At 53.9% G+C, this 25,629-nt stretch overlaps 1 protein-coding gene across 1 annotated transcript in view; it reads left to right on the top strand.

Annotated features, from left to right (window-relative positions):
- Positions 1–24,974, top strand: part of EHD3 (EH domain containing 3) — a 31,067-nt gene extending 6,093 nt beyond the window's left edge. Inside the window, exons 2-6 of the mRNA XM_027113461.1 lie at positions 4,566–4,742; positions 8,727–8,824; positions 17,113–17,525; positions 18,125–18,289; positions 22,777–24,974. Coding sequence (XP_026969262.1) covers positions 4,566–4,742; positions 8,727–8,824; positions 17,113–17,525; positions 18,125–18,289; positions 22,777–23,304 — 1,381 coding nt within the window. The 3' untranslated portion in view covers positions 23,305–24,974. The remainder of the gene's footprint in view (positions 1–4,565; positions 4,743–8,726; positions 8,825–17,112; positions 17,526–18,124; positions 18,290–22,776) is intronic.
- Positions 24,975–25,629: the final 655 nt, after the last annotated feature.

Below are 25,629 nucleotides of genomic sequence, written 5' to 3'. Positions count from 1 at the left end.
TTCTTACAGGCAGTGATGAGACGTTTGTTTTCTCTAATTATTGTCTCTGCCAATGTGGGCGCATGTCTGGTGTAGCCTTTGCTTTTCCCAAACTCATGTATGTCATCTCAAAACCTTCACTCTAACCCTCTGAGCTAGTTAGAAACCCAGGATTAGCCCCGCTCTATAAACTGGGGAAACTGAGGCAGTGGGCTCTTGAGGGACTTGTCCAAGGCCATATCTGTGATGAAGCAGACGCCCACCAAGGCGCATTCCCTAACTGAGCCGAGGCAGAGGGTCCAGCCAGCCCAGGCCTCTGGTGGTACTTCCTGTGGCCCCGGCCCTCTGTTCCTCGCCCTGGATGCTGCCCCAGCAGAGGGGAGGTTTGGTCCCGCTATTGCAGAGATGGGTACCCTGGAGACTGGGTTAAGATTCTTGGCTCCACGCCTTACCCTGGGTGCTTAGGTCACCAGTAATGCAAGCCACATGCTTAGATTGCCAGCCAAGCAGGACACCAAAAGATGACGGAAATGTGAGGAAAGAGTTTGCTTAAGAAAAATACGGACAAAAGTAGGCCTCATGGGTAAAATCTGAATTGCGTAGGACTTCCCTATGCCCATTTTATGGTTTAGTATGTATTTTACATGGGATAGCAAGGAAGGGGGACCCAAAACTTTTCAGCTCTTTGGGCCTCTAAATGTTTGCATTTGGCCCTGAACTCGGGCAGCCTCCAACTCAACTTGCTCACCTGCGAAACTGAAACAATTCAGCCATCCCACAGCGCTTCTAGGACCGAATAAGTGGGATAATTCAGGGAAAGGTCGCAGAGCAGCACCTGCCTCACAGCAGGTGCTCAGCCTATCAGCCCCTCCTTATGCTCTTGCTTCCCCATCTCAGCTGCTCTCCCCCAGGCTTGAATTAACTTGTCTTTTTTTACACTGCCTTGGGAATGTTTTTGCCTGGCAACAGAGGCCATCTGTATCGCTCCCCATAGAGAAGCAGCCATGATATTCCTCAATAGGTTTTCCTTTCTGGACACAGTGGTGGCTTTGTTAAGGGGGCACTTGGGGCTGCAGGCCGTACCCAAACGTCCCTGAGAATTTACCCAGCCCTGGGTTCTCTGCTTGGCCTGACTGCATCCCTGGCCTTGCTCTTGGCTTCACTGAACTCTGTATTTCTCCAGACTCATGTGTGGTCGGCAAACCTGGGGTCATGTGGGTTTAGCCGAGGAGGCAGGACAGCAGTTCCAGCCACCAGGCCCTGGCTGGGCCGCCTGAGGCTGCAGCTGCAGAACATCCTGGGAAGTGGCCCCCGCTATGCTGGGGTGCATCACCCTTTGCCTGCCAGCACAGTGCATCTCAGGGATGAAATCTGAGACGCCTGGGTCAGGAAGGTACTTCCCCACTGCTGCTTGGCCCTGTTCAGGCTGGGCATTTTCAAGGGTGCCTCAGACTGTTCGCTTCCACCCCTGTCTATTTCAGCTGTCCCTGAAGCCTTTGATGATATCCACCACCCTCCTTCTGCCTCAGAATTTGCCCGTGCCACACCCCCTGCCTGGGGCTTCTCACCCAAGCACCCACTGGGACAGGTGCTCCCTGCACATGGGCAAGCGTGGATGGGGTTTCCAGATCACGGTGTTGATTCTCATGAAACTGCTTCAAGTCCCAAGAATATCCTTGTAGATCCAGTGGGCCTGGCGCTGCTTGGGCCACCTGATAGCAACAGCTCTGCTGCCACGTCCCACCCACTGAGGCCGAAGTGTGAACCCCAAGGGCAGCTGTTTATGGAGATGAGCAGTTCCTGGGTTTGTGGGCCCTGAAGCCTAACCTTTCCCGCAAGGCCTGGCCCCGGCCGGCCTCCTGCCAAACCAGATTCTTCTGTGGCCTTCTTGTCCCACTGCTCCTTCTAGTCCCAAGGGGGTGCTCAGCCCATTTGCATTTCCTGGTCGAGGAGATACCTCAGGCAGGAAGGGAGACAGCGAATGCAGTGGTTAGGAGCGTGAGTGTTAGATTCAAATCCTAGCTCTGCTATTTACTGACTGCGTAACCTGCAGCAAATAGTTTAACCTTTATCTTCTCTTCTGTAAAATGGGATGATGATCTAGGTTCTAGGTACTGGTTTATGTGCTTAAGGTCTGTAACTTATTAACCCTCAGAACACCTGATGAGGTGGGTTTACCCATGAGGCCCATTTGACCATAAGGGTCACCGTGCTCACATCAGCAGCAACGTGACATGAAACGAGACAATTCATGGAAAGTCTAGAACAGTACCTGGCACATCACAGATGCTTAATAAATCACAGCAATGGTCTCCCATGTTACAGAGGAAAGTGCTGAGGTTTGCAGAGGTCGAGAACCTTCTGAAGGTTAGAGAAACCAGGTCTGCTGGCCCCAGGCCCTGAGGTTCCCTGTCTCTCGCCCGAAACCCTGAAGCAGAAGCGTCTGAGAAAACCTGAAGCGTCGTCCAAGTGCAGCTGTGGTGATCTATCCTCACCCCAATCCAGCTTTCAGAATGGTCCTCTGATGGGAGGAAATCCTGTCTTCACACCCAGAATGTGGGACTGGGATCCTGCAGGGAGATGGGAGGCTTCCCAAGGCAACCTAAACCCCCCGGTGCAGGCGGGGTGGCCCTGGGCAGCGGCCCCTCCGCAGCAGCTCCCCTGCCAGCTCCTCGGGGAGGGAGCCCGTGGCAACCTGACTTGAACTGCCCTGCAAGCACGGAGTAAACTAACAGCTCAGGACACACAGGGATGTCGATGAGCCGGAAGAAACCCCAGCCAGTGCCCCCGGCTGCCACTCGCTGGGCAGAGCAGACCCACCTTGGGGTGGCACAGGGTGGGCAGAGAGCGTTTCCTCGGGGTAGAAGACAGTTGAAGAGCAAAGGGTTTAGTGTTAGATTGATAGGGTTTGGATTCCAGCTCCGTCACGTTCAAGAGTTAACAGTGGGCGAATAGGACGGCTGTACTGAGGGAACCCTTCAAAGCCTGGGTTTCCTCAGTACAGCCGTCCCTTGGTAGTTTCCGCAGACCTTGGTTCGAGGACCCCACCTCCCACGCAGATGCTCAAGCCCCTATGTAAAATGGCACAGTACGGCCGGCCCTCCGGATCCGCGGGTTCCACATTCTGGGATTCAACCACGGGTCCTCCGCGGTTGGTTGTATCCTCAGATGTGGAACCCGCGGATACGCAGAGCCCGACTGTACCTACCTATAGGGGTGTGGTGAAGCCAGAAAGAGATACGTTCTCAAAGTGATGAGTGCGCTGTACGGCATGGACATGCTATTGAGTGTCAGTGGTGTCATCAGGATAATGACAGGGTCTAGAGCAGGTTGTCAACCCCAGCTGCACATCAGAATCAACTGGGGAGTTCCTGAAAAGGACCGGTCGCCAGGACCCTGCCCTGAGCCGGCGGGTCACAACCTCTGGGCTGGGCCCCGGCACCGGCAGCTGGAGCTGCACGGTTGCTCCACGGGCAGCCAGCTGAGGACGCTGGTCCTGGAGGTCTCAGGCTCTCTCCCCAGCCAGCAGCCTCTGACTTGCCATCTCTCCTCCTGAGGGCTCCTTGATGTTTCCCTCTGAGCGTGAACACTGGCCCGCAAGGTTTAGGGGGAGGGTCTGGGCACACGGTGAGGGCTCACCCAAGGGTCTGCGTTTGTTGGGCAACACACCCCTTAGCTCTTGTCCATCATGGCCCCTGGGACTCTTCTCTGGCCAGTCCCAACCCCGGGCAGTTCTGGACTCCTTCACCCGCATTCCAACCTTAAGCTTTGTGGGCTCGAAGCTGTCCTGAGCTCCTTCCAAAGGGCCTGGTTGACTTTCCAGCCTGTTCTCTTCATTCTGTGGCTCACCATGTGCTCTAAAGGGAGCTGTGGAGAAGGGCAGTGGCCTTGGGCTCTCACTGCCCAGGCCTGGAGCAAAGAGAGGTACCTGTCCCCTGGGGCCACAGCCTGGTACCTGTGCTAGAGGGTGGGACCAAAAGTCTAGGGTGGGGTGGACATGCACTTGTCATAGTGTTCCTGTCACACAGTTTGTATTATGTACGAGTTACTTCTACATTAAATGACTGACTAAGCAGATAAATAGATAAGGACCTATGGGTGGCCAGCAGAGCCTGTGGGTGGCCAGCAGAGCCTATGGGTGGCCAGCAGAGCCTATGGGTGGCCAGCAGAGCCTATGGGTGCTCTAATTCTAACCAAGCCTGTGTGCAGGGACTTTGACAGACTCCCTATAGCTGTGAAGTCTACAATATTCTGTGTGGGAATCAGTTTCAAGCCAGCCACGCTTTATTTCTGAGCCCAAACCTTGCTCTTCCCCGCGCCCCCTGCCCCACACCCCGGCACTGCTTCATGGAGGGAAAAAGATACGGACCGAGAAGGACAGATTTGTTATTTTAAGTTCAACTGAAATCCCACCTCCTCCCAAAGGTCTTTGGGTTCCCCGTCAGTGAATATCTCTCCCTGCTGTGAAATCTCCTTGCTCTGGATCTGCCCCTCTGCCATGACTCACACCGTCTGCCTTGTGGTAGGCACGCGGTGTTGATCTGTGAATAGAATCCCTGCATCATGACTGTGTTCCCTTCTGCCAGGTACCTGCTGGAACAGGATTTCCCAGGCATGAGGATTGGGCCCGAGCCGACCACGGACTCTTTCATTGCGGTGATGCAGGGAGAGATGGAGGGCATTATCCCCGGGAATGCCCTGGTGGTGGATCCTAAGAAACCTTTCAGGAAACTGAACGCCTTTGGCAATGCCTTCTTGAACAGGTGAGTGCAGAGGGAACACACACAGGCCTTGGGAGCTCTCTTTTCTTGGAGTATGAGAGGTGAAAGGGCGGGGCAGGGTCTTGGGAAACTCTGTACCTTTTCCAGACCTGGAATCTCTCTCGATTGTCCCCTTCTTGCTGGGAATGAAACCACCATTGATTAGGGATGCACGAGCTGCAAACACTGAGCTGATTTCTCCCGATCGAGTTGGGGGAAGGGTTCAACTAGTTAAATCACATTTCTCTAATGTGTACCTCCCTCCAGTAAAAGCAGAGAGGGCTACTCTGTGTAGTTCCCAGCTTTTGCCTAAACTACGGAAGGGCTTTGCATCCAACTGACAGGAGGCAAAGGAAGGTTCCTCTCTGTTCCTAGATATTGTTTTTACTTGGTGGCAGGAACACTGGACGTAAGGTAGAAGCCCTGGCTTTGAGCACTGACCCTCCTACTAAACTCACTCTGTGACCTTGGACAAGTCACCTCCCCTGGGACAAGTCAGCCTGCAGACACCAGGGCCATTGGGTCAGTTTGAGTGGAGGAAGCTCTAGAGACTGCTTGGCAAGCTGGCCCAGGCCTTCCCACTATTCTGTTTAACTGGAATGCAGGCTGATCCCCTGATACGCTTGTTACGTAGATCCACACCACAACTTTGCATCTGCATCGCATTTAAAAATGTTTAAACTACTTTCTCTAACTGAGGCATTTAGAGTAAAGGTAAAGACTATGGGCTTTGGCTTCAGACCGACTTGGGTTCACATCCTACCAAATAGCACCGCGATCTTAGACGGGTTACCTGACTGGTCTGTGTCTCACTTTTCTGATCTGTAAAATAGGATAATAGTCATGTCCTCCTCCAAGGCAAGAGGACTTTGCGGAAAAGTTGGCATTTGAACCGGATGTTCAATCATGAGTGAAATCACACTAAAAGGGTTAAAAAAAAAAAAAAAAAGGATATTCCAGGCAGAGAAAACTGAAAATATATATATACACACAAACACATACACACAGCGGACTGAAAGAATGTGGCTTAATGCAGAAGCACTACGACATACATAGATGGCACTGCGTACGTAGACAGCACCGTAAGGGTCGCGCTTCTCTACAGGAGCGCGCCACAGCTGGGTGACAGATGTGTAGATTAACTGTTGGCTGGGGATCTGTCAGGCACATCCATTGGAGGGATAACAGGATTGGGGCGGGGCTGGGGTGGGAGAGGGCCCTCCATGTGCCACCAGCCTCACTGCAACTGCACACACACAGGGAGGCTACCCCGGACGCCTGCTGCCCCGTGATCCCATTTCGCGGCCCTTGACATCTCCCCTCCCCTTCTCTGTGGGTGTTCCACGCCTTCTCCAGACACCTCAGGCCCCCCTCTCGGCAGGTGACCTTGCTTCCTATTCTAGAGAAGATGGAAGCCCGTATCCATGGATTCCCTGTAGTTGGTTTGTTTTAAACTGTCCGTAAAGGGAGTTCGTTTGCATCAGTCCCATCCCGCCCACCCCGCCCCTGCCGTCCACGCAGCCTGCAGAGAGCTGAGTCCTCTCTTTTCCCCTCAGGTCTGCGCCCCTGCACCCCCGACCCGTGCATCAGGCCATCTGCCCAGGGACGGCTCTGTCAGTTACTCTTTCTGACAGCTTCCCACCTCCCGTGGCTCCTTCCCCGCCTGGAACTATCTATCTCCTCTTGCAAGCCCTGCAGCAGGCCCTACTAGCCCTTACCCCCTTGCTTTGCTGTCGCAGCCAAGTTTCAGGGCTTCACCTCCTCACTTCTTCCTGTCCCCCAACCTGTGGAACATGGCTTCACCCCATCACAGCTGCCCGTGTGAAGGTCATCTGCGACCTCTCAGTGGCAAGCGGTGAGCACTTTCCATCCTCACCTTACCCCATCTCTCTTGGGTATTGGTTTCTCTCAACCACCAGCCCCTCTCAGCTCCTTGGCCCTCCTCCTGCCTCCCTAGCAGACCTTGGTCCCCTTGGTCTCTGGCTCCTCTGACCTGGCGTCATCCTCAGCCCCCTGCCCTTCTCACTCCATGCACCCAGCCTGGGTGATACCTCAACCGCAGCCCTGGCCCCAAACACCAGCCCCATGTACACGACCTTCTGGTCACCAAGTGACAGCAGCCCCGCTCAAGGTGGCTTCAGCAAAACGTGGAATGTATTGAGGAATCCTGGGGTGTGCCTTAGAACCTAAGGACCAGAATGCGGCTGGGCCCTAGGCACGATGAAAACCATGGGCTTCGGTAGGGCGGGGGCTGTACCATGGACTTTCCTGCCTCCGCTATCTAGCGCAGTGCCAGAAACACAGCACATGCTTCGTAAATATTTGTTGAACTGAACTGGACATGCTGACAACCATCACATCAGACTGTGTCACTCTTGTGCTTAAAATGTTCCAATGGATTTTTCCCACCCTCAGTATAAAGTCCACGCCTCTTAATGTGGCCTTCAAGGCCCTTGTGATCCAGGCCCTGCCTCCCTGTCTTGGCACATCTCTAGGGGCTCCAGCCCAGTGATGAGCGCTCTCCTGGAATGGTGCCTGCACGCACACACACGCACACACACACTCCCTCACCCCCTCTTTTTCTCTCCCCGCCCCTCATTTCTGCGCTGCATTTACACCTGCTTCTATTAGTTTCCTAGGGCTGCCAGAATAAATGACCGCGAACTGAGTGGCTTTAAAATAACTACTGACTCGGGCTTCCCTGGTGGCGCAGTGGTTGAGCGTCCGCCTGCCGATGCAGGGGACACGTGTTCGTGCCCTGGTCCAGGAGGATCCCACATGCCGCGGAGCAGCTGGGCCCATGAGCCATGGCCGCTGAGCCTGTGCTCCGCAACGGGAGAGGCCACAACAGTGAGAGGCCCGCGTACCGCAAAAAAACCCCCCAAAACTACTGACTCATAGTTTGGATGCCAGAAGTTCAAAATCAAGGTGCTGGCAGGGCCCTGCTCCCTCCAAAGCCTGTAGGGGAGGACCTTTCCGTGTTTCTTCCAGCTTCTGGTTACTCCAGCCATTTTGCTTGTGGCAGCATAATTCCAATCTCCCCTCTGTGCACGTCTGTATCTTCACATAGCTACACACACACACGCATGTACACTGGCTTCCTGCCCACACCCCTGTCCACCTGGCAAATGCTGGCCATCTTTTGAGGTCTCAGTTCAGGTTCTGCGTCCTCTGAGAAGCTTCCCGGACCCTCCTTCCCGTGCATCCCTAGCCTCATCCGCTAACCTGCGTCTCTGCCGCCACCTCACTGGGTAGCAGAGGCTCCCTTCCCTGTCTGTTCTTGGAGACTATGGGACTGTGAACTGTACCTGTGATGGTCAGACACCTTGCTGGCTTCCACCAAAAATGGCATTTAAGAGAGAAGGCTTGAAGTCAGAAGGATCTAGCTTAGGTTTACCAATTTGTATTTGGAGACTTTGGGATGTGATACTGGGAATATTTCCTTGAATAAGCCTTGACTGTTATCCTACTAGCAATGTTTGGTATTTGCACAGCCTTTTAGAAGCCCAGATAAACGTTCCTGGGTGGTGTGCCCCACTCTTCGAGGCCAGCTGCAGTGCCGCCTCCTCCAGGAAGGCTTCCTTCCACCTTGGATCTCCCGAGCCCTTCTCTTGACCTCCCTTGGGGGCGCTGCTCCCATCGCACCCATATCGTGGTTGTCCTTATGCATGCCTCTGCTCTTCCACCAGACTGTGCTCCTGGAGGCAGGGATCGAGGGCTGCACATCCTGGTGTCCCCGACAGCAGGGGCTCACAAACGTAGGCCCACAGCTGCCTTAGGACCACCCCGGGAGCTTCCTCGAAGTACAGATCCTGGGCCCACTACTGGGGCTGAGTCTAGCTTGGGACTGGGAGTCTGCACTGGAAGGCGGCCAGGCTTCAGAACCTCTGCCCAGGGCAGGAGAGGTTGGCATGGGGCTGAAACGAGGGTGCCTGAGAGGCAAGGACAGGACGGCGGCTCACCACGGCTCTCCTCCCACCCCTGCAGGTTCGTGTGCGCTCAGCTGCCCAACCCCGTGCTGGAGAGCATCAGCGTCATCGACACGCCGGGCATCCTCTCCGGGGAGAAGCAGAGGATCAGCCGAGGTAAGTGAGGCAGCTGGTAGGGTTGGCTCTGGCTCTGTGCTGTGTCCTTTCTGGTACGTTCTCTGGCTTCCATACCAGGAGAGAGGCTCCCGGGGCCTTGCTGTCTCTTGATGAGCCGCTGCTGCCTCGTGTGCTGTGTGGGGTCATCCCAGGCGAGGGTCAGCAGATGGGTTTGGGTCCACTGCAGCTCAGGAGGCAGCTAGCCTCAGTCTTCTCATCTGTGAAGTGGAGGCATCAGTGTCTGCATTATGCACCTCACTGGGTTTCTTCATGGGCCAGACCCTGGCTCGCTTCTGAAGTTCCTGCTGTCCCTGCCCCAGGAGCTTGCAGCTCTGCAGGGGAGACAAGTGCCTGCAGAGGACTCCAGCCAACAGCGTGAGGATGGCAGTGTGCTCTGGGGCGTGAGAGTTGGGAGCTGGGTATGTGAAAGCCCTTGAAAACTGCTCATTCCAGACAGATGTGGGGAATTGTTCACTGAGGGAGGCTGCTGGCATGCGGGTCGGGAGATGGAACTCAGGAGCCAGACCACCAGCGTCCTGGCCTGCCTCTGACGCTTCCTGGCAGGGTGACCTGGCGGCTTTCTTTCCTTCAGCTGGCTCATCTGTAGAGTAGGGGACATACCTCTATCTTCTAGGGTTGTTTGAGGATTGAAGAAATAATACAGGTAAAAAGCCTCCTACCTGGCACACAGCAAGTCCCCAGTAAACATGAGGTGCTATAGATCATCATCATCACTGGTTTTTTCCTAGCTCTAAAATGCTAGATGGATATTGTAAAAATCTTGAAACTACAGCTCCCAGCTCCCCTCCCCCAGCCTCTCCTGCCACACCATGCTGTGTGCCCCAGATAGCCCCCAACCCTTTCTATGCCGCATGCCGTATTGCTGGGAAGAAAAGCTGATGAAGCCACAGCCACCCCAGTCCTGGAGCTGGGAGCTGGGCAGGAGCCAGCTCGGCACGCAGAGGGCAGCTTCCGGGAAGGGAAGGCTTTGGACTGGCAAGAGCGCTCCGCAGCAGCCAGGACTCTGCCCTGAACTGACCTCAGGTGCCTGTCTGCTTCCTCCTGCACGTGCCTAGGGCGAGGTGCATGGGGGGGTGTGAGGGCGAGGGGGGCGTAGAACCCACGGCCCTGTGGGGAGGAGCATCTCCTTCTGGCCCACCTGCCCGTTGTAAGCACCCTGGCACCCTGTTCAGGGCCCCGTGGTCGGGGGGGAGGGTGCAGCGTGGGTGGCTCTCTGTCTTGTTTCTATTTGTTTCCCTAGATACTCCCTCTCTCCTGACCAGTCTCTACCCTCATGCCGTAAGTCTTCCTCCAAGTTCATCCTGAGTTCAGGCCTAAAGGGCATTTACTGTTTCACACAGACGGCCTATATCTCCTCGAGGAAGGCTTGGCGAGCAGCCCAAGTTCTCCACCTGAACTGCCCAGGGGGTGGGTGGCCACACAAGGCTAGTGCAGCCTGACAGGTGGGTGCAGAGAGGACTCCAGCCTTCGGGGATTCCAGGGCGCTGGACTGGGAGTTTAGAGCATTGGCGTTTAGAACCTGTGGGTCTCCAGGTCACATTTTTCCCCTGAGCCTTAATGTCCCCGTGCATAACAAGGGGTAATGATACCCATCGCGTGACCTCGTGAGATCCACAGATGGTAATGGAAACACAGACATCAGCTCTGGGTCTGGATCACAGTGAGCTCCCTTCTTTCCTCTTTATCTGCCATCCAGGGTCACCCTGTTAAACGACCCCAGGGTAATCTACGTGAATGGCCTTCCTTGCAGTTGTGCAGTGCACAGCCTATGCAGCTGTACGTGGCAGCCCTGCTCCTAGGGAGTCCTGCCTTCCTCAGCTTCTGTTCCATTCCATTCTTTTCCTATCCCTCTGCCTTTTCTCCTGACTTTATCTTTGGACCTCAGTGGCTGCTCTACTGCAAACTGGGGGCTTGTTCTTCTTGCCCACCCTTCCTATTGCCTCCCACCCCATACCGACTACCACCAGGTCTCACCCCACCTCTGGGAGAAGTGATAGCCCTGTGTGTATCTAGGCAGACCAGTTTGTTCTCTGCCCTCCTGATTCTAGACTATAAATGCAGTTGCTGGCAAAAGTAGCCTGTGATAAAAACAAGAGCTGAGAGCTGGGCCGCCGGTCCTGCATCGTCTGCCTGGGGCAGTGCTGACTCCAGCACTCCACAGAGACCAGGAAAGTTGGGTGGGGGGCAGGGATCAGACACCCTCAGATATCAGGGGAACCCCAAATGAGAAAAGTTTCCAGTATGAAGACCCCCTCCTCATCTTTCACAATCAGCCGTAGAACTCAGTAGTTCAGTTTATACCTATACACATATGCACCCCCCATATACACACATCACACCTCCCTCCACACCCCGCTCCCCACACATGCACACAAGTGTGTGCACAGGACCAAACGCGCTTTGCGTGGCTTCTCGCCCGGGGTTCTCGGAACTCTGGGTTTGGCCGCAGCACAGATTTGGTGCTTCTGGCTCTCCTCCAGCCCAGGGCCGGGCAGGGCCCCGTGGACAGTCCATGCACAGCCCTGCAGGAGGGCACCCGACTGAGGGGTGTATTAAGCCTGAAATCCAGCCCACGTTCCACTCGCTGAGACTGATGCCAGGGCGTCGTTATCAAATCCACACAGAGCCACCTCTGGGCCGAGGCCTGATGTGCCACATTCTGGAAAGCCAGCTGCTCCCAGGGGGCTCCCCAGGCCTCAGGCTTCACGGGAAGGAGCAGTCAGGCCCTAGGCCACAGCTGGACAAAGTGTGGCCCCTCTGCCCGGACCTGGGGGGCTGTGTGTGTCTTGGGGGCAGAGCAGAAGCAAGGGACGTCCAGGAACCTGAGCCCGGGAAGTCCCAGGCCCACACTTGTCTCTGGATGTAGATGCATTGGAGTGGGTGGGAGAGGGGCAGGGAGGCAGTTCCTGGAAGTGACAGGATGCAGCCCAGGACTCATTACTGGGAAGAAGCAAGGATGCGGCAGAGGTGGGAGGGCTCCGGAAGCCTGAGTGTCCTCACACTTGGCAACCACATTTCCTGTCTGTTTCTCAGCTAGAAATCCCCACAGGCCCCACCCTAGAAAAGCAACCCTGTGGCGCGTTGCACACATCACTCCCAGCGGACCCCCTCCTGTGCAGGTGAACTCAGGAGGGCCAGAGCAGGAAACCACTTGCCCAGGTCACAAAACTGGGATGGGAATTCTGCTCTCCTGCTTCCCCGTCCGGTGGCTTTTCAGCACGTTCTCATGGCCTGCCTGCCCAGGAAGAACTCAAAGAAGAGGAATGAGGGCAAACTCTCATGTACAACTTTCCCCTGGGGGACCCCGGAGGGTCTGGGCTGGTCCTCACAGCCTCCCATCCCTGGCATCCTCACTTAGGGGCCTCTGGGGGCATCACACGCGGGGGCAGAGCAGCAGAGTCCCGACTCCCTTTAAGAGGGTGCGCTGGCAACTTGTGGCCATCTGGGAGACCTGGGATGAGTCTGCTGGGCTCCTTTTCAAGGTTACTTCTGGGAGGCAAGTAGTGTGGCCTTTGTCATCTGAACTTTTCCCACATTTTGCAAACTGATGCCTTCTAATTTCTCTTTTGCTAAAATGCCTTTATACCTTGAAAGCTTTTGGGGGCAGGATGGGACCTTTTAAGTACCCACCACAAGTAAGTGCCTGGTTGGAGGGCTCAGCCCCCTGAGCTACAGCCTTGCGGGGCTCTGAGCCGAGAAGGGAATGCAGATGGAAGTAAGGATCTGGGTCCTAGGCCCGAGTTTGCCACCACCTGGCTGTGTGAGCTTGGGTGAGCCCCTTAACCTCTCTGTTCCCTCTCCCTTCCCTGTGTGTGCCTGTTTACCTCCTGGCACATGGAGCACTGTGAGGATCGAATGAGATCGTGTGGCTGAAAATACAAAGAAATGTGCTGCCTTGTCAGCACCCTTGCATTGCCTTTCTTTGGGTTTTTTTTTGGCTGTGTTGGATCTTTGTTGCTGCCTGCGGGCTTTCTCTAGTTGCAGCGAGCGGGGGCTACTCTTTGTTGCAGTGCGCTGGGTTCTCTTGTTGCAGAGCACAGGCTCTAGGTGCACGGGCTGCAGTAGTTGTGGCATGCGGGCTCAGTAGTTGTGGCTCGCGGGCTCGAGCACAGGCTCAGTAGTTGTGGCGCATGGGCTTAGTTGCTCCGCGACATGTGGGATCTTCCCAGACCAGGGCTTGAACCCATGTCCCCTGCTTTGGCAGGTGGATTCTTAACCACTGCGCCACCAGGGAAGCCCCTGCACTGCCTTTCAGGCTGTGAAGGAAGCTCGTTGATGACTAAGGAGTTGCCGCACTTATTATGTTTGTCTCATTGATATCCTCTTGCCTGGCATTACTTAGAAGTGCTTTCCTTCCATTCCACTGGAGCCTGGGGTCAGTGGGGAGAGCCCTAGCTCCCTGCAGGCTGCCCAGTCTCTGCTCCAGGTGCCTGCACACCAGATCTTCCAGAGGCGGCAGACTTGCTACCCGCAATTCCAGGACAGCCAGCTTCGCCATCTGTCTCCTGGAGCCTGAATCTCCCACCACCCACTAGTCCATACCTTATGAGCCCTTGGGCTGCTGCAGGTGCTCAAGAGCTCCTATTCTGGGGCTCAGAGCCGTTCCCAGGACCAGCGAGGGAAAGGGGGCGTATCACCCTAGACGTCAGGGCAGAGACTCCAGACTGAGTCTGGGCCCTCCCTCCGCTATCTTGTTGCCATGGTTCTACCGTTGACCCCTCATCAGTCAGTCGTTTTTATTCCCATTTTCAGCTGAAAAAACTGAGGTTCAGACTTGCCTAAGGCCACACAGAGAATAAATGGGAGAGCCAACCTGTTCCCTTTTCCTTAATAGGTCCCGTCTGTGCCTTTCAGATGCTCCCATTCTTGGATACCCATAAGCCCAGTCTACAGAAATAATTAAATACCCAGCCTGGAGCCTGCTAGGCTCTGAATAGCCAGGATCAGGGAGGCTGAGCTTCAGAGGAAGCCCACGGAGTCATTGCTTGGTTCTCATTTCCTCACAGCCACACCTGGGAGAAAGCTTCCAGCATTACCCAGTTGGTAATTGGATAGCCAGCCTTGCCAGAGATACAAAATTTGCAAAAGTGGGAGGGTGAATAGGAGGCCTCTGTGCTTCTGAAATCCTAGAAAGGTTCGCAGAAGCCATCTGCCTGTTCTCAGGAAGGAGCAGGCTTCACATAGGCAGCCCAGGGCATTAAAGACAGCAGTCCCCAGCCTTCCTTCCCCTTGTCCTGCAAGAGCTTCCTTGTTTCTAATCTCCATCCATCCTGCTGTACTCCCCACCCTCATACCTTCAGTCTTAGAAGCAGGGAATTGTGAACTGAGAAAGGAAACTCAGAGATCTTCCAGTCCAACTCTGTGGATTGACAGGCAAAGAGACCAAGGACCAGAGAAGGGAGGCTACTTGCCCAAGGACACACAGCAAATTAATAGCTGAGCAGAAACTAGAGGTGGGCTTGCCCGGGCCAGTGCTCCTCGGGTGACCCCTTCAGAGCACACCCAAGTCATGGAAACTGGTGCCTGGAAGGAGCTCTCTATAAAGGGGCAGAGCCATAGGAACAGCCAGGGTCACAGGCAAGCAGTCTCACCTGCATCCTCTTTGATTGGATCCTCACAGCCGCCCTCTGGCAGGGTCTGGTGGGTTCCAATTCAGAGACCAGAAAACTGAGGCCCAGAGATGACCTGTTCACTGTCCCTGGGATGCAAAAGGCAGAACAGGGCTCACATTTCAGGTCTGTTCAGCAAATGCTGATAGAGCACCTACTGTGTGTGGGGCACCATGCTGGGCACAGAGGAAGCTGGGCAGGATGAGCAGCCCCTGCCCCGCCCAGCTCCCTGTGCGGTGGGGGGAGGATAAATTCCTGGGTGAGCAGAGAGGCAAGGGCCTGCCTGAGGGGCACCTGAGCCAGCCGTGAGGACAGGAACGGACATGGGCAGGCCTGTTCCGGCAGCCCTGACCTGCTGCTGTCACTCTCCCGCCCCACCCCAAGCGGGGGCTGGTCCGCTTTTGCAGCTGAGCCTCCTCTTGCATGGCTGCTGCCATCTGGGGTTGGTGAGAGCTCAGGGGCCGGAAGCCTCTTCTCTGCAGCTTCTCTGGCCCCTTCGCTTCCCCCAGCCCGTGGAGGGCTGGCTGGAGTGCTGGGCTTAGGACAGGAAGACCTGTGTTCTGGTCCTGGCCCTCCCTCTGCTCGGTCCTGGGCACATCTCACCCACTTGCTTTGAGCCCTGTCAGTAAGTGCCCAGGGCTAGCTGCTGTGGCTGCACAGCCGGCTGTGAGCTGCTGCCACCAGCTGCCTGTGACCAGTGAGCCGGTGTGCTGAGCAGTGAGGGCTGAAATCTGCTGTACGGGAGGGAGGGAGGGAAGGAGGGAGGGAGGGCGCATCGCAGCTGCCCTCCCCGTGGTCTGCACCACCACGGCCAAAACCTTGTCAGGCTAGATTTGGAAACAGGTCTCAGCAGAAGGCCAGAGGCCTCTGAGCCCCCTGCCCTCCCCAGCTACAACTGAGGGCACGCCTGCAGGTTCCAGGCGCCAAGGCAGCCAGGCCGTGACCTGTTTTCCCGGTTGGGGTGGATGGGGCCCGGGAGTGAGTTTGCCCTGATTTTCTGAGCCCTCTGCCCGCCCTGCTGCCCACGGCTCTGACGGACTGCCTTCAGAAGGTGAGAGCTGCCCTCCACCTGGCTGTGCTGAGGGAGACTAAAAATAGCCTGGAGCCAGCCCTGGAAAGGGAGGAGACGGGAGGGGAGCGGGAGGCGGGGCGGGTAGGGGCACAGGTGCAGGACCGCTGCCAGCACGGCCTGTGCAGGGCCCCCAGGGCCCCGTGGCGGGGTCCAACCCTGACCCCCACAACATGCCAGCAATTTGGCTCTCCCCTCATCGCTGAACCTCAGGTTTCTCCTCTGGAAAGTGGGACTGTGCCTGCCTCAGAGGGTGGTGCGAAGGGGAAATGAGGTCATGATGTGAACTGAACCAGAAGCTCTGGGGTAGGCCCAGCCATCTGGGTTGTAACAGGCCTCTGGGGGATTCCGCTGTGCGCTCAAGTTGAGGACCACCGTTCCAGGCGAGCAGAGCTGCTTGTATCTAACTCAGTTGCAAAGCAGCTGCCTGATGACCTGCCCCGGTCTCTGATCCTCCTCTGTGAGGCAGGGCAGGAACTGCTGGCTTCTTCCTGTTGGCTGGGTCTCCCACTCAGTGGGGGCAATGAGCTTTGGGGCCCCAGGGTCTATGCCCCTGAAAGCCTGTGATGTTGGGACCCGGGGTCGTCGATCCCACCAGAGCCTAAGGAAGGGCTCCTACCTTCCTGCCAGAGGTGTGGCACTGGGGAGCAGCAGAAGGCCCAACACCTCCACCCTCATCCCAGTGCTGCTGTGTCTGGGCTGTGCGCCCTGGAGCAAGTCACTTTCCCTCTCTGAGCCTCACTTCCCCATGTACTGTCCTCTGTTTCATGGAAGAGGAGACTGAGGCACAGAGAGGTGAAGCTGCTTCCAGCTGTTAAGGGTCAGTGAACATGAGGCTGAAGGTGCAGACTGTTGGCATGACCTCCCCCTCCAGGCCCTCCCAGATCCACTGCTACTTGGGGTTGAGCAGAGCAGGTGCTGTGGGGGTCCTGGAACCAGCCTGACCTGAAGCAGCTCAGTGCCAGATAACCAATGTGTGGCAGCCAGAGGTCTGTCCCATGCTAGGGAAGAAACCCCTTGTGGTTTTAAGAGTTGGGGATTTGGGGGCTGCAGCTGATGAATAAGGAATGAAGCGAGCTTATGAGCAGGCATGAGAAGAAGTTGTGTGTCAGAGCCTCAGATTTCTTCCAGACCAGTGATTGGCATGGTCTGAACCATGGGACCTTGTTAAGAATTTCTGGGTCTTTATTCAAAATATATGTCCAGAGTTTCTTTTCCAGCAGGGCCCCTGGCTCCTAAATACAGTAAGCAAGGATAGGGGAGCTGGATGGTGGCTGTGTTTTATGGGGATAAGGATGTTAATAATAATAACTAGCATCTACTGAGCAGCTGCTAGGTGCTGGGCTGTGAGCATCTTTAGTGTTTAAAATTCTATGAACTAGATAGTATGCCCATTTATAGATGGAAAAACACTGACTCAGAGACATTTGGTAACTGGCTGAAGGCCAAATTGTGAAAATGTGGAGGAGCCGGATTTGAATCCAGATCTGCCTCCCAAGTCCATGTTATTTCTACTGCACCGGCTGCCTCCCCCAAAAACCCTACCCTCCGCCCCAAAGGCCCCGCCCCCTGACTCTGCTGTGTCGCAGGGTACGACTTTGCGGCAGTCCTCGAGTGGTTCGCCGAGCGGGTCGATCGCATCATCCTGCTCTTCGACGCCCACAAGCTGGACATCTCTGATGAGTTCTCAGAAGTCATCAAGGCCCTCAAGAACCACGAGGACAAGATGCGGGTGGTGCTGAACAAGGCGGACCAGATTGAGACGCAGCAGCTGATGCGGGTGTACGGGGCCCTCATGTGGTCCCTGGGGAAGATCGTGAACACCCCAGAGGTGATCCGGGTCTACATCGGCTCCTTCTGGTCCCGCCCCCTTCTCATCCCAGACAACCGGAAGCTCTTTGAGGCCGAGGAGCAGGACCTATTCAGAGACATCCAGAGTCTGCCGCGAAACGCTGCCCTGCGCAAGCTGAACGACCTCATCAAGAGGGCCAGGCTGGCCAAGGTGAGGCTACCTGGGGGGGTGGAGGGGATGGGCAGCATGGGCGGGGCCAATGGTTTGGGGTGGGGGTGGGGTAGCTGCAAGACCTGCGGGGGGAAGGGGGGCAGAGCAGGAGAATGTGGTGTCAATGATCACAAGCCCTGGCGTCAGATGGCCAGATTGGACTCAACTCCACAGTTTACTGTGCATCCCGACCCCAGCAAGGCCCTTAGTTGTGCTGTGCCTGTTTCCACATAAGTAAAATGAAAGGGTTAGAAGAGTAAAGAACGGAAAAGCCCTCATCACAGTGCCTGGCATCCTCAGAAGTGCTTTGTACACGTCAGCTGTTGTTACTGTCTTCCTCATCAACGTCATCACCAGAATTTCCATCCCTGTTATGCCTTGACCTTACCCTCCCCACAATCTCACCTTTCCCTGGGATTCAGCAAAACAACATGCGTTGCAAGCAGCGGGAGAGAAAGAGGATGGAGACAGAAATAATTTCGGAAGTAGGAGCAGGAGTGGGGGGGATTGATGGGAAGAGATGGGGTGAGAGCCACCCTAGAGGAAAGGAAAGAACTGAGGTCTCCATCTGAACGTTTCTCTCCGCCCCTGTTATTCAGGTTCATGCCTACATCATCAGCTCTCTGAAGAAGGAGATGCCCTCGATGTTCGGAAAGGACAACAAGAAGAAGGAGCTGGTGAACAACCTGGCCGAGATTTATGGCCAGATCGAGCGGGAGCACCAGATCTCACCTGGGGACTTTCCCAACCTGAAGAGGATGCAGGTAACCAGGGTCTGGGGCCCCAGGAAAGGAGCAAGCCGGCTAAGCAGCCTGAGCTTGGAGGAGGCCACCCTTGGATTCCCTGCGTGGAAACTCAACCCAGAATCAGTAGGCAGGCCGGCAGATGGCCCTGGGTCTGCCCTTCCTGCTGGGCTGGCACTGGCCCAACAGGGGCCGTATCTGGGCCCAGGGAGAAACATGGAGCCCCAGCGCTCCCAGTGGGCAGCAGTGTTAGAGGATGTTCGGGGGTCTGATACCTCAAGTTCATGACCTTCCCCAGTCCTGGCCACCACAGGTTTGGAATCCCCACCACATCATGTGAAACAGGACAAGTCACCTGACATTCTCCTGACCCTTTATTGCTTAAGTTTACCACTGAGCTCCTCCTTGGGAGCAATTTGGGACATAAGCCACAGAGAAGCAGAAATCTGCCCAGGAGCTCACCATCTTTGGAGCATACCATGGGCCCCTCTCTTGGGCCAGGGTCAGTCACACATAGTTTCTTATGTGTGAAAAGTCGTCTGAGGGAGTTATTTCATCCTCCTTTTAGGATGAAACAGTCCTCTGAGGTAGGCATTTCATCCTCCTTTTACAGATGAGCAAACTGAGGTTTACAAAGGTAATTAACCTGCCTACGGTTTTAGTAATGTTTACACAGCCTGCAAGTAGAAACCCCAGGAGTGTCCAAGGTCTAAGGAAAAAACTACCACACCATACTAACTGGATCCTCTCTGACCCTCTCTCTTTTCATCTACATACTGAGGCTACAAAAATACCACCTTATATGGATACTGTGGGTGTATATCAGATAATATCGTGGGCGTATATCAGATAATATTTGCAAGGCACTTAGCATGGCCTGGCACCAACTATGCTCTTAAAATGCAGTAGCAAGTTAGGTGAGATGTCACCAGTAGAGGAAGCTGCCTGATGAGCGCAAGGAACCTAGCTCTCTGCACAATTTTTGCAACTTCTCATGATTAATTCTCATGTAATTATTTTAAAATGAAGGGCTTCCCTGGTAGCGCAGTGGTTAAGAATCCGCCTGCCAATGCAGGGGACACGGGTTCAAGCCCCGGCCTGGGAAGATCCCACATGCCGCGGAGCAACTAAGCCAGTGCGCCACAACTACTGAGCCTGCTCTCTAGAGGCCGTGAGCCACAACTACTGAAGCCCACGCGCCTAGAGCCCGCGCACCGCAACAGAGAGTAGCCCGCACTCCCCGCAAACAGAGAAAGCCCGCACGCAGCAACGAAGACCCAAAGCAGCCAAAAATAAACAATAAAATAAATAAATGTATTAAAAAATAAAATATAAAAATGAAAAGTTTTTAAGAATTAGGAAATTAGGAAAAACTAGCAGCAGATGTAGTAGTAATATTGTTTTTGCTCTTGTTGCTTTTAGGGTTTCAGAATATCAGTATAGTCCCAAATACGCATTTTTAATTTCCTATCTAGTAAAATAAAAAGAAAGAAAGAATAGACATCCAAAGCATGCATTTGTTCATGTATGCATTCATTCCTATAACCACCTACCGGGAGCCAGTCACTAATTTCAGAATTGTTTCAACTTTCAGTTTCTCTTTGTATTAAGAATTTAATGATCTGTAAGCAAACATTTGGGGAAGATGACATTTGAAAGGGACCATATGACTTTTTAATGTGAGGAATTCTTTTGCAACATAAATGGTTTCACCTTCTCGCTTGTTTGCCTGTCTGACGTCAGTTTCTGTTAGGGATGCTGGATCAGTATGTAAATGGCTGTCCGGTGGGGGCATATGTGTGGGCTGATGGGAGCAACCCTCACATCCTCTGGAAGATACTGGGACCCCCTAGTTGGGAGCCCACCAAACACGCTTAGATGTGGACAGGCTGGGAGAGACAGGGACCTTAGGAGGTTGTGCTGAGGGCAGGAGAAAGGCTTGTCAGCTCCACCGTCCCCCGCCCAGCCCCCCCAGGCTCCCTGGTCCAGCCCTGCCCTAGAAGGGAGGTGAGAATGCCCAGGCTCACACTTGTCTTGAAATGTAGCCGTGGGTGTTTTCTGAATTTTTCTGCAGTGAACTCCGTGTGCTTGTCCTGAGACTGTCCCCTGTGCACTGGCCTCATCCCAGTGTCCTGAGATTGCTGTGGCCAGAGCCAGGGTGGGAGCGGGAAACTCTTGTCTTATCATTATAGAGGCAAAGGAGAAGCTGGATGCTTGAAACTCAGGACCTTTCAAAATGGCAAAGACATGCAAAGCGGAACATATTTCTTTTACTGTGTGCTGTGGGGGTCATGGGAAGTCAAGGAGGGGAGCTGTTGCCCGTGCCTACTGAGTCAGAACCCTCAGGGAGAAGCCAATAGTCACCTTATCTTTGATAAAGGAGGCAGGAATGTACAGTGGAGAAAGGACAGCCTCTTCAATAAGTGGTGCTGGGAAAACTGGACAGGTACATGTAGAAGTATGAGATTAGATCACTTCTTAACACCATACACAAAAATAAGCTCAAAATGGATTAAAGACCTAAATATAAGGCCAGAAACTAGCAAACTCTTAGAGGAAAACATAGGCAGAACACTCTATGACATAAATCACAGCAAGATCCTTTTTGACCCACCTTCTAGAGAAATGGAAATAAAAACAAAAATAAACAAATGGGATCTAATGAAAGTTCAAAGCTTTTGCACAGCAAAGGAAACCATAAACAAGACCAAAAGACACCCCTCAGAATGGGAGAAAATATTTGCAAATGAAGCAACCGACAAAGGATTAATTTCCAAAATTTACAAGCAGCTCATGCAGCTCAATAACAAAAAAACAAACAACCCAATCCAAAAATGGGCAGAAGACCTAAATAGACACTTCTCCAAAGAAGATATACAGATTGCCAACAAACACATGAAAAGATGCTCAACATCACTAATCATTAGAGAAGTGCAAATCAAAACTACAATGAGGTATCACCTCACACCAGTCAGAATGGCCATCATCAAAAAATCTAGAAACAATAAATGATGGAGAGGGTGTGGAGAAAAGGGAACACTCTTGCACTGCTGGTGGGAATGTGAATTGGTTCAGCCACTATGGAGAACAGTATGGAGGTTCCTTAAAAAACTACAAATAGAACTACCATATGACCCAGCAATCCCACTACAGGGCATATACCCAGAGAAAACCAAAATTCAAAAAGAGTCATGTACCAAAATGTTCACTGCAGCTCTATTTACAATAGCCCGGAGATGGAAACAACCTAAGTGCCCATCATCGGATGAATGGATAAAGAAGATGTGGCACATATATACAATGGAATATTACTCAGCCATAAAAAGAAACGAAATTGAGCTATTTGTAATGAGGTGGATAGACCTAGAGTCTGTCATACAGAGTGAAGTAAGTCAGAAAGAGAAAGACAAATACCGTAGGCTAACACATATATATGGAATTTAAGGGAAAAAAATGTCATGAAGAACCTAGGGGTAAGACAGGAATAAAGACACAGACCTACTGGAGAACGGACTTGAGGATATGGGGAGGGGGAAGGGTGAGCTGTGACAAAGCGAGAGAGTGGCATGGACATATATACACTACCAAACGTAAAATAGATAGCTAGTGGGAAGCAGCCGCATAGCACAGGGATATAAGCTCCGTGCTTGGTGACCGCCTGGAGGGGTGGGATAGGGAGGGTGGGAGGGAGGGAGACGCAAGAGGGAAGAGATATGGGAACATATGTATATGTATAACTGATTCACTTTGTTATAAAGCAGAAACTAACACACAATCGTAAAGCAATTATACCCCAATAAAGATGTTAAAAAAAAAAAAAGAATACTCTCTCCAGATAATCCCGAGAGCATCCTGATTAAGAGCTACTGGCTTAGGAATGACCTGTGGCTTCTACCATGATTTGTTTTTAGTTGCCCTAGGCCTCCATTTTTCCTTCCCTAAATAGTGATAGTATGTGATTTCCCACTTGCAGAAGGTCACGGGGGAGTGAATGAGATAATTAACGTAGTGAAAGCACTTCCAGCGTTCTTGAGTATAACCCTTATTGAAGTAGACACCCGCATGACTCAGTCTCAGAGGGGTACAGCATTCAAGATCCACTCACTGTTCAATAGCCAGAACTAACTTAAAGAGCAATTTAATTATAGTCATCCCTCGGTAACCACAGGGGATCGGTTCCAGGACCCTCCACAGATACCGAAACCATGGATGCTCGAGTTCCTTATATAAAATGGTGAGGTACAGCTGGCCCTCTTGTATCCACAGATGCAGAACCCTCGGATACAGAGAGCTGACTGTATTTGCTTTCTAGAACGCTGGAGGAAATCCAAATGAATCAGACCAGTAATGGTTAAATTTCCCTTCCTTCTCCAGCCCCTGCAACGATTTTCTCTCTTGAAAAATCCACCAAGAGCCAACGTGCCTTTTTTCTCCTCCTCTCATATCTTTTGTGGATCTCCTTCCATTGTCTTCTGTCCTCACCTTCTTTCTTCTCTCTCTTTCTGCAGGACCAGCTGCAGGCCCAGGACTTCAGCAAATTCCAGCCACTGAAAAGCAAGCTGCTGGAGGTGGTGGACGACATGCTGGCCCATGACATTGCCCAGCTCATGGTGCTGGTGCGCCAGGAGGAGACACAGCGGCCCGCCCAGATAGTGAAGGGCGGAGCATTTGAGGGCACTCTGCACGGCCCCTTCGGGCACGGCTATGGGGAGGGGGCTGGGGAGGGCATCGATGATGCTGAGTGGGTGGTGGCCAGGGACAAACCCATGTACGATGAGATCTTCTACACCCTGTCCCCGGTGGATGGCAAGATCACGGGCGCCAATGCCAAGAAGGAGATGGTGCGCTCCAAGCTGCCCAACAGCGTGCTGGGTAAGATCTGGAAGCTGGCCGACATCGACAAGGATGGCATGTTGGATGACGAGGAGTTCGCACTGGCCAACCACCTCATCAAGGTGAAGCTGGAGGGCCATGAGCTGCCCAACGAGCTGCCCGCCCACCTCATACCCCCGTCCAAGAGGAAAGCCACCGAGTGATGGGGGGGCGGGGAGGTCCAGAGCAGGCAGGAGTTAGAGGAGATGGGAGAGGCGATCACACACACACACACACACACACACACACACGTTGGGAACAGCACTGCGGATAAGGGGACAGTGATCCCTAGGTCTCCAGGTGGATCTTCGTGTGGACACATCTCCAAGTTCTCGGCATTGCCTGAGGCACCGGAGTGCTCCCAGGGTCCCAGGTATCAAGCCTAGGTCTCCATCCCTCTTTCCCTCCCCTATTCCACTGCCCAGAGACCCGCCTTCTCCCACAGAGGGGGCAGTTCACTCACCCACAGATGGCCCACCTACCTCCAGATTCCCCGGACTCAGAGCATATGGAAAAGGCTTCTCACTTAATAGACAATCCACTTTTTTTCTGTGCTTTCTCCCCCCTCTTTGGCTTCCTCATATGAAGTCTGCTCTGGGGCCAGGAGATGGGAGGGGAGGGGAGCTGCGGCAGGGAGGGGAGGGGAGGAGGGAAGCGTCCTCAGCGAACCAAGCCCCAGACTTGAAGACACGTGGCCCCGAGCCCTGTTCTCTCCCAGGCTTAGGCTCTGACTGCCTTGGCAGGCCTGGCTTTGAAACCTGCTTGCGCTTCACTTCAAAGAATCCCAGAACCAGAGAGAGAAAGGAAAAACTCGGCGGGAAAGAAAGCAAAGAAACTGTTCTGTCATCCTCTGCTCTCATAGCCAGTCAAGGTGGGTTTTATTCCACAGATTCTGGGACATTCATATTTTTTCCCACCTGGCCTCTATGTATCGATGCTTGTACTCGCCTCACATTTATCCAGCCTCTTCTGAGTGCCAGGAGCTGTGTTAGGCACTTTATATATATTATCCCATGTGGTCCTCACCACGCTCCGAGGAAGTATGTGTTAGTCCCTCCAATTTGCAGAGAGGAGCCTGAGACTCGAGTTCAGGTGACCCTCCCAGGGTCACAGAACTCACATGTGATAGGGCGAGGGCCACAGACACTGCCCTCTGCTGGGATGATGTGCGGGATCCCAGCGTTTCTGGCTGATGATACACCGCGGCAGATAAGCTGAGCACACAGCCCCCTCGTGGCCTCCCGGAGCGGGCTGGCGAGGGAGAAGGGCCAGCCAGCATCTGGTGGGCCATCAGTCTGGCCATCTGTCACAGCACAGAAGCAAACCGTGCCTTCCGGCGACGCTCCCCATGTTCCTAAAATCGCAGAAGCCCGACAGCACCAGCGGGAGAGTGGGCTGGCCTGTTGGGTGCTGTTTGCCTCTGTCTCTGCTCTGCCTCCCACCCAGTAGCCTGAATCATCCCAGCTCAAATGCAGCCACCAACTCTTATCCAGTGGGACCTCCTGCTGATTCTCTGAAGGCCAGTTTGGGAGGTCTAAGGTCGTGTTCCCTGCAGGACCCCCGGGAGTCCGCGGTGTCCTCGGCAAATCCCCACCGTTCTCGGTGCCCTGCAGTCTTCCTCATGGTCTCTCCCTTGGCTTGCTTCGCAGCCACTGACTCAGTCACTTTGTATGCCATGCTCCTACTGTGATGGAAAACGAAAACAAGTATAACTTATTTTGTATCTATGTTGAGACTATATAGAGAATATTCTGTGTATCTACGATGTGCTTACTACTGCAGTGCATTTGTCCTCAGTGTTCATGTTAATATAGCACATTTATCCTTTGGTACACGCTTGGCCGCAGAGCATCATTCCGTGGGAGGCTGAGGAGAGGAGCTGGACTCTTACTCGGGCACCTTGGGCAGAGGATCGGGGCCGCCCATAGCCAGCATCCACAAGTAGCGTCCCATTGGCCTGGTGCCTCTCCAGGCCCGTTGCCCTGGTGGAACCCCACTGACACTCTGGACGGAAGATGGTCCCCAACTCCTGGGGTTCCTTCTGCATCCGTACATTTCTCTTTCTCATGAAATGAACACCAAAGGAAAACCAAGGCAGAGAGGTCTGACCTCCTCTAACTCAAGAGCCAAGCCCAGCAAAGGGACCATTTCTCACCTCTTCGCCTTTACTTGAGCCGAAGGAGAAATGGGAAGGAGACAGCAGAGGGAGGGGAGGTTTCTGTCATTATTTTAGATAAAAGGGGGTGTCTGTCCCCTCACCCCAACGCCTCGTGGACACATGTGCCACCTTCCTGCCTGTCTCCCCTCCCTTCCTCAGGACTCCACCCCGGAGAGATCTGGGCGGCATGTGGGAGTTCGTGTTGCCATCTGCTGAGAAAGAGGAGATGGGGCTTGAGGCCCCTCCCCACGGGGGAGGGGACAGATGAGGGACACTTCCTCTGGGGCTGTCCCTCTGCCCCTGCTGCCTCGACCTACTGACCTCTTGTGGG

The sequence above is a fragment of the Aethalodelphis obliquidens genome, unplaced genomic scaffold (genome assembly GCF_003676395.1).
Source record: "Aethalodelphis obliquidens isolate GAN/ISIS:26980383/991018 unplaced genomic scaffold, ASM367639v1 scaffold12, whole genome shotgun sequence".
In the NCBI taxonomy this organism is placed as follows: Eukaryota; Metazoa; Chordata; class Mammalia; order Artiodactyla; family Delphinidae; genus Aethalodelphis; species Aethalodelphis obliquidens.
This window is presented reverse-complemented; position numbering and strand designations above follow the sequence as displayed.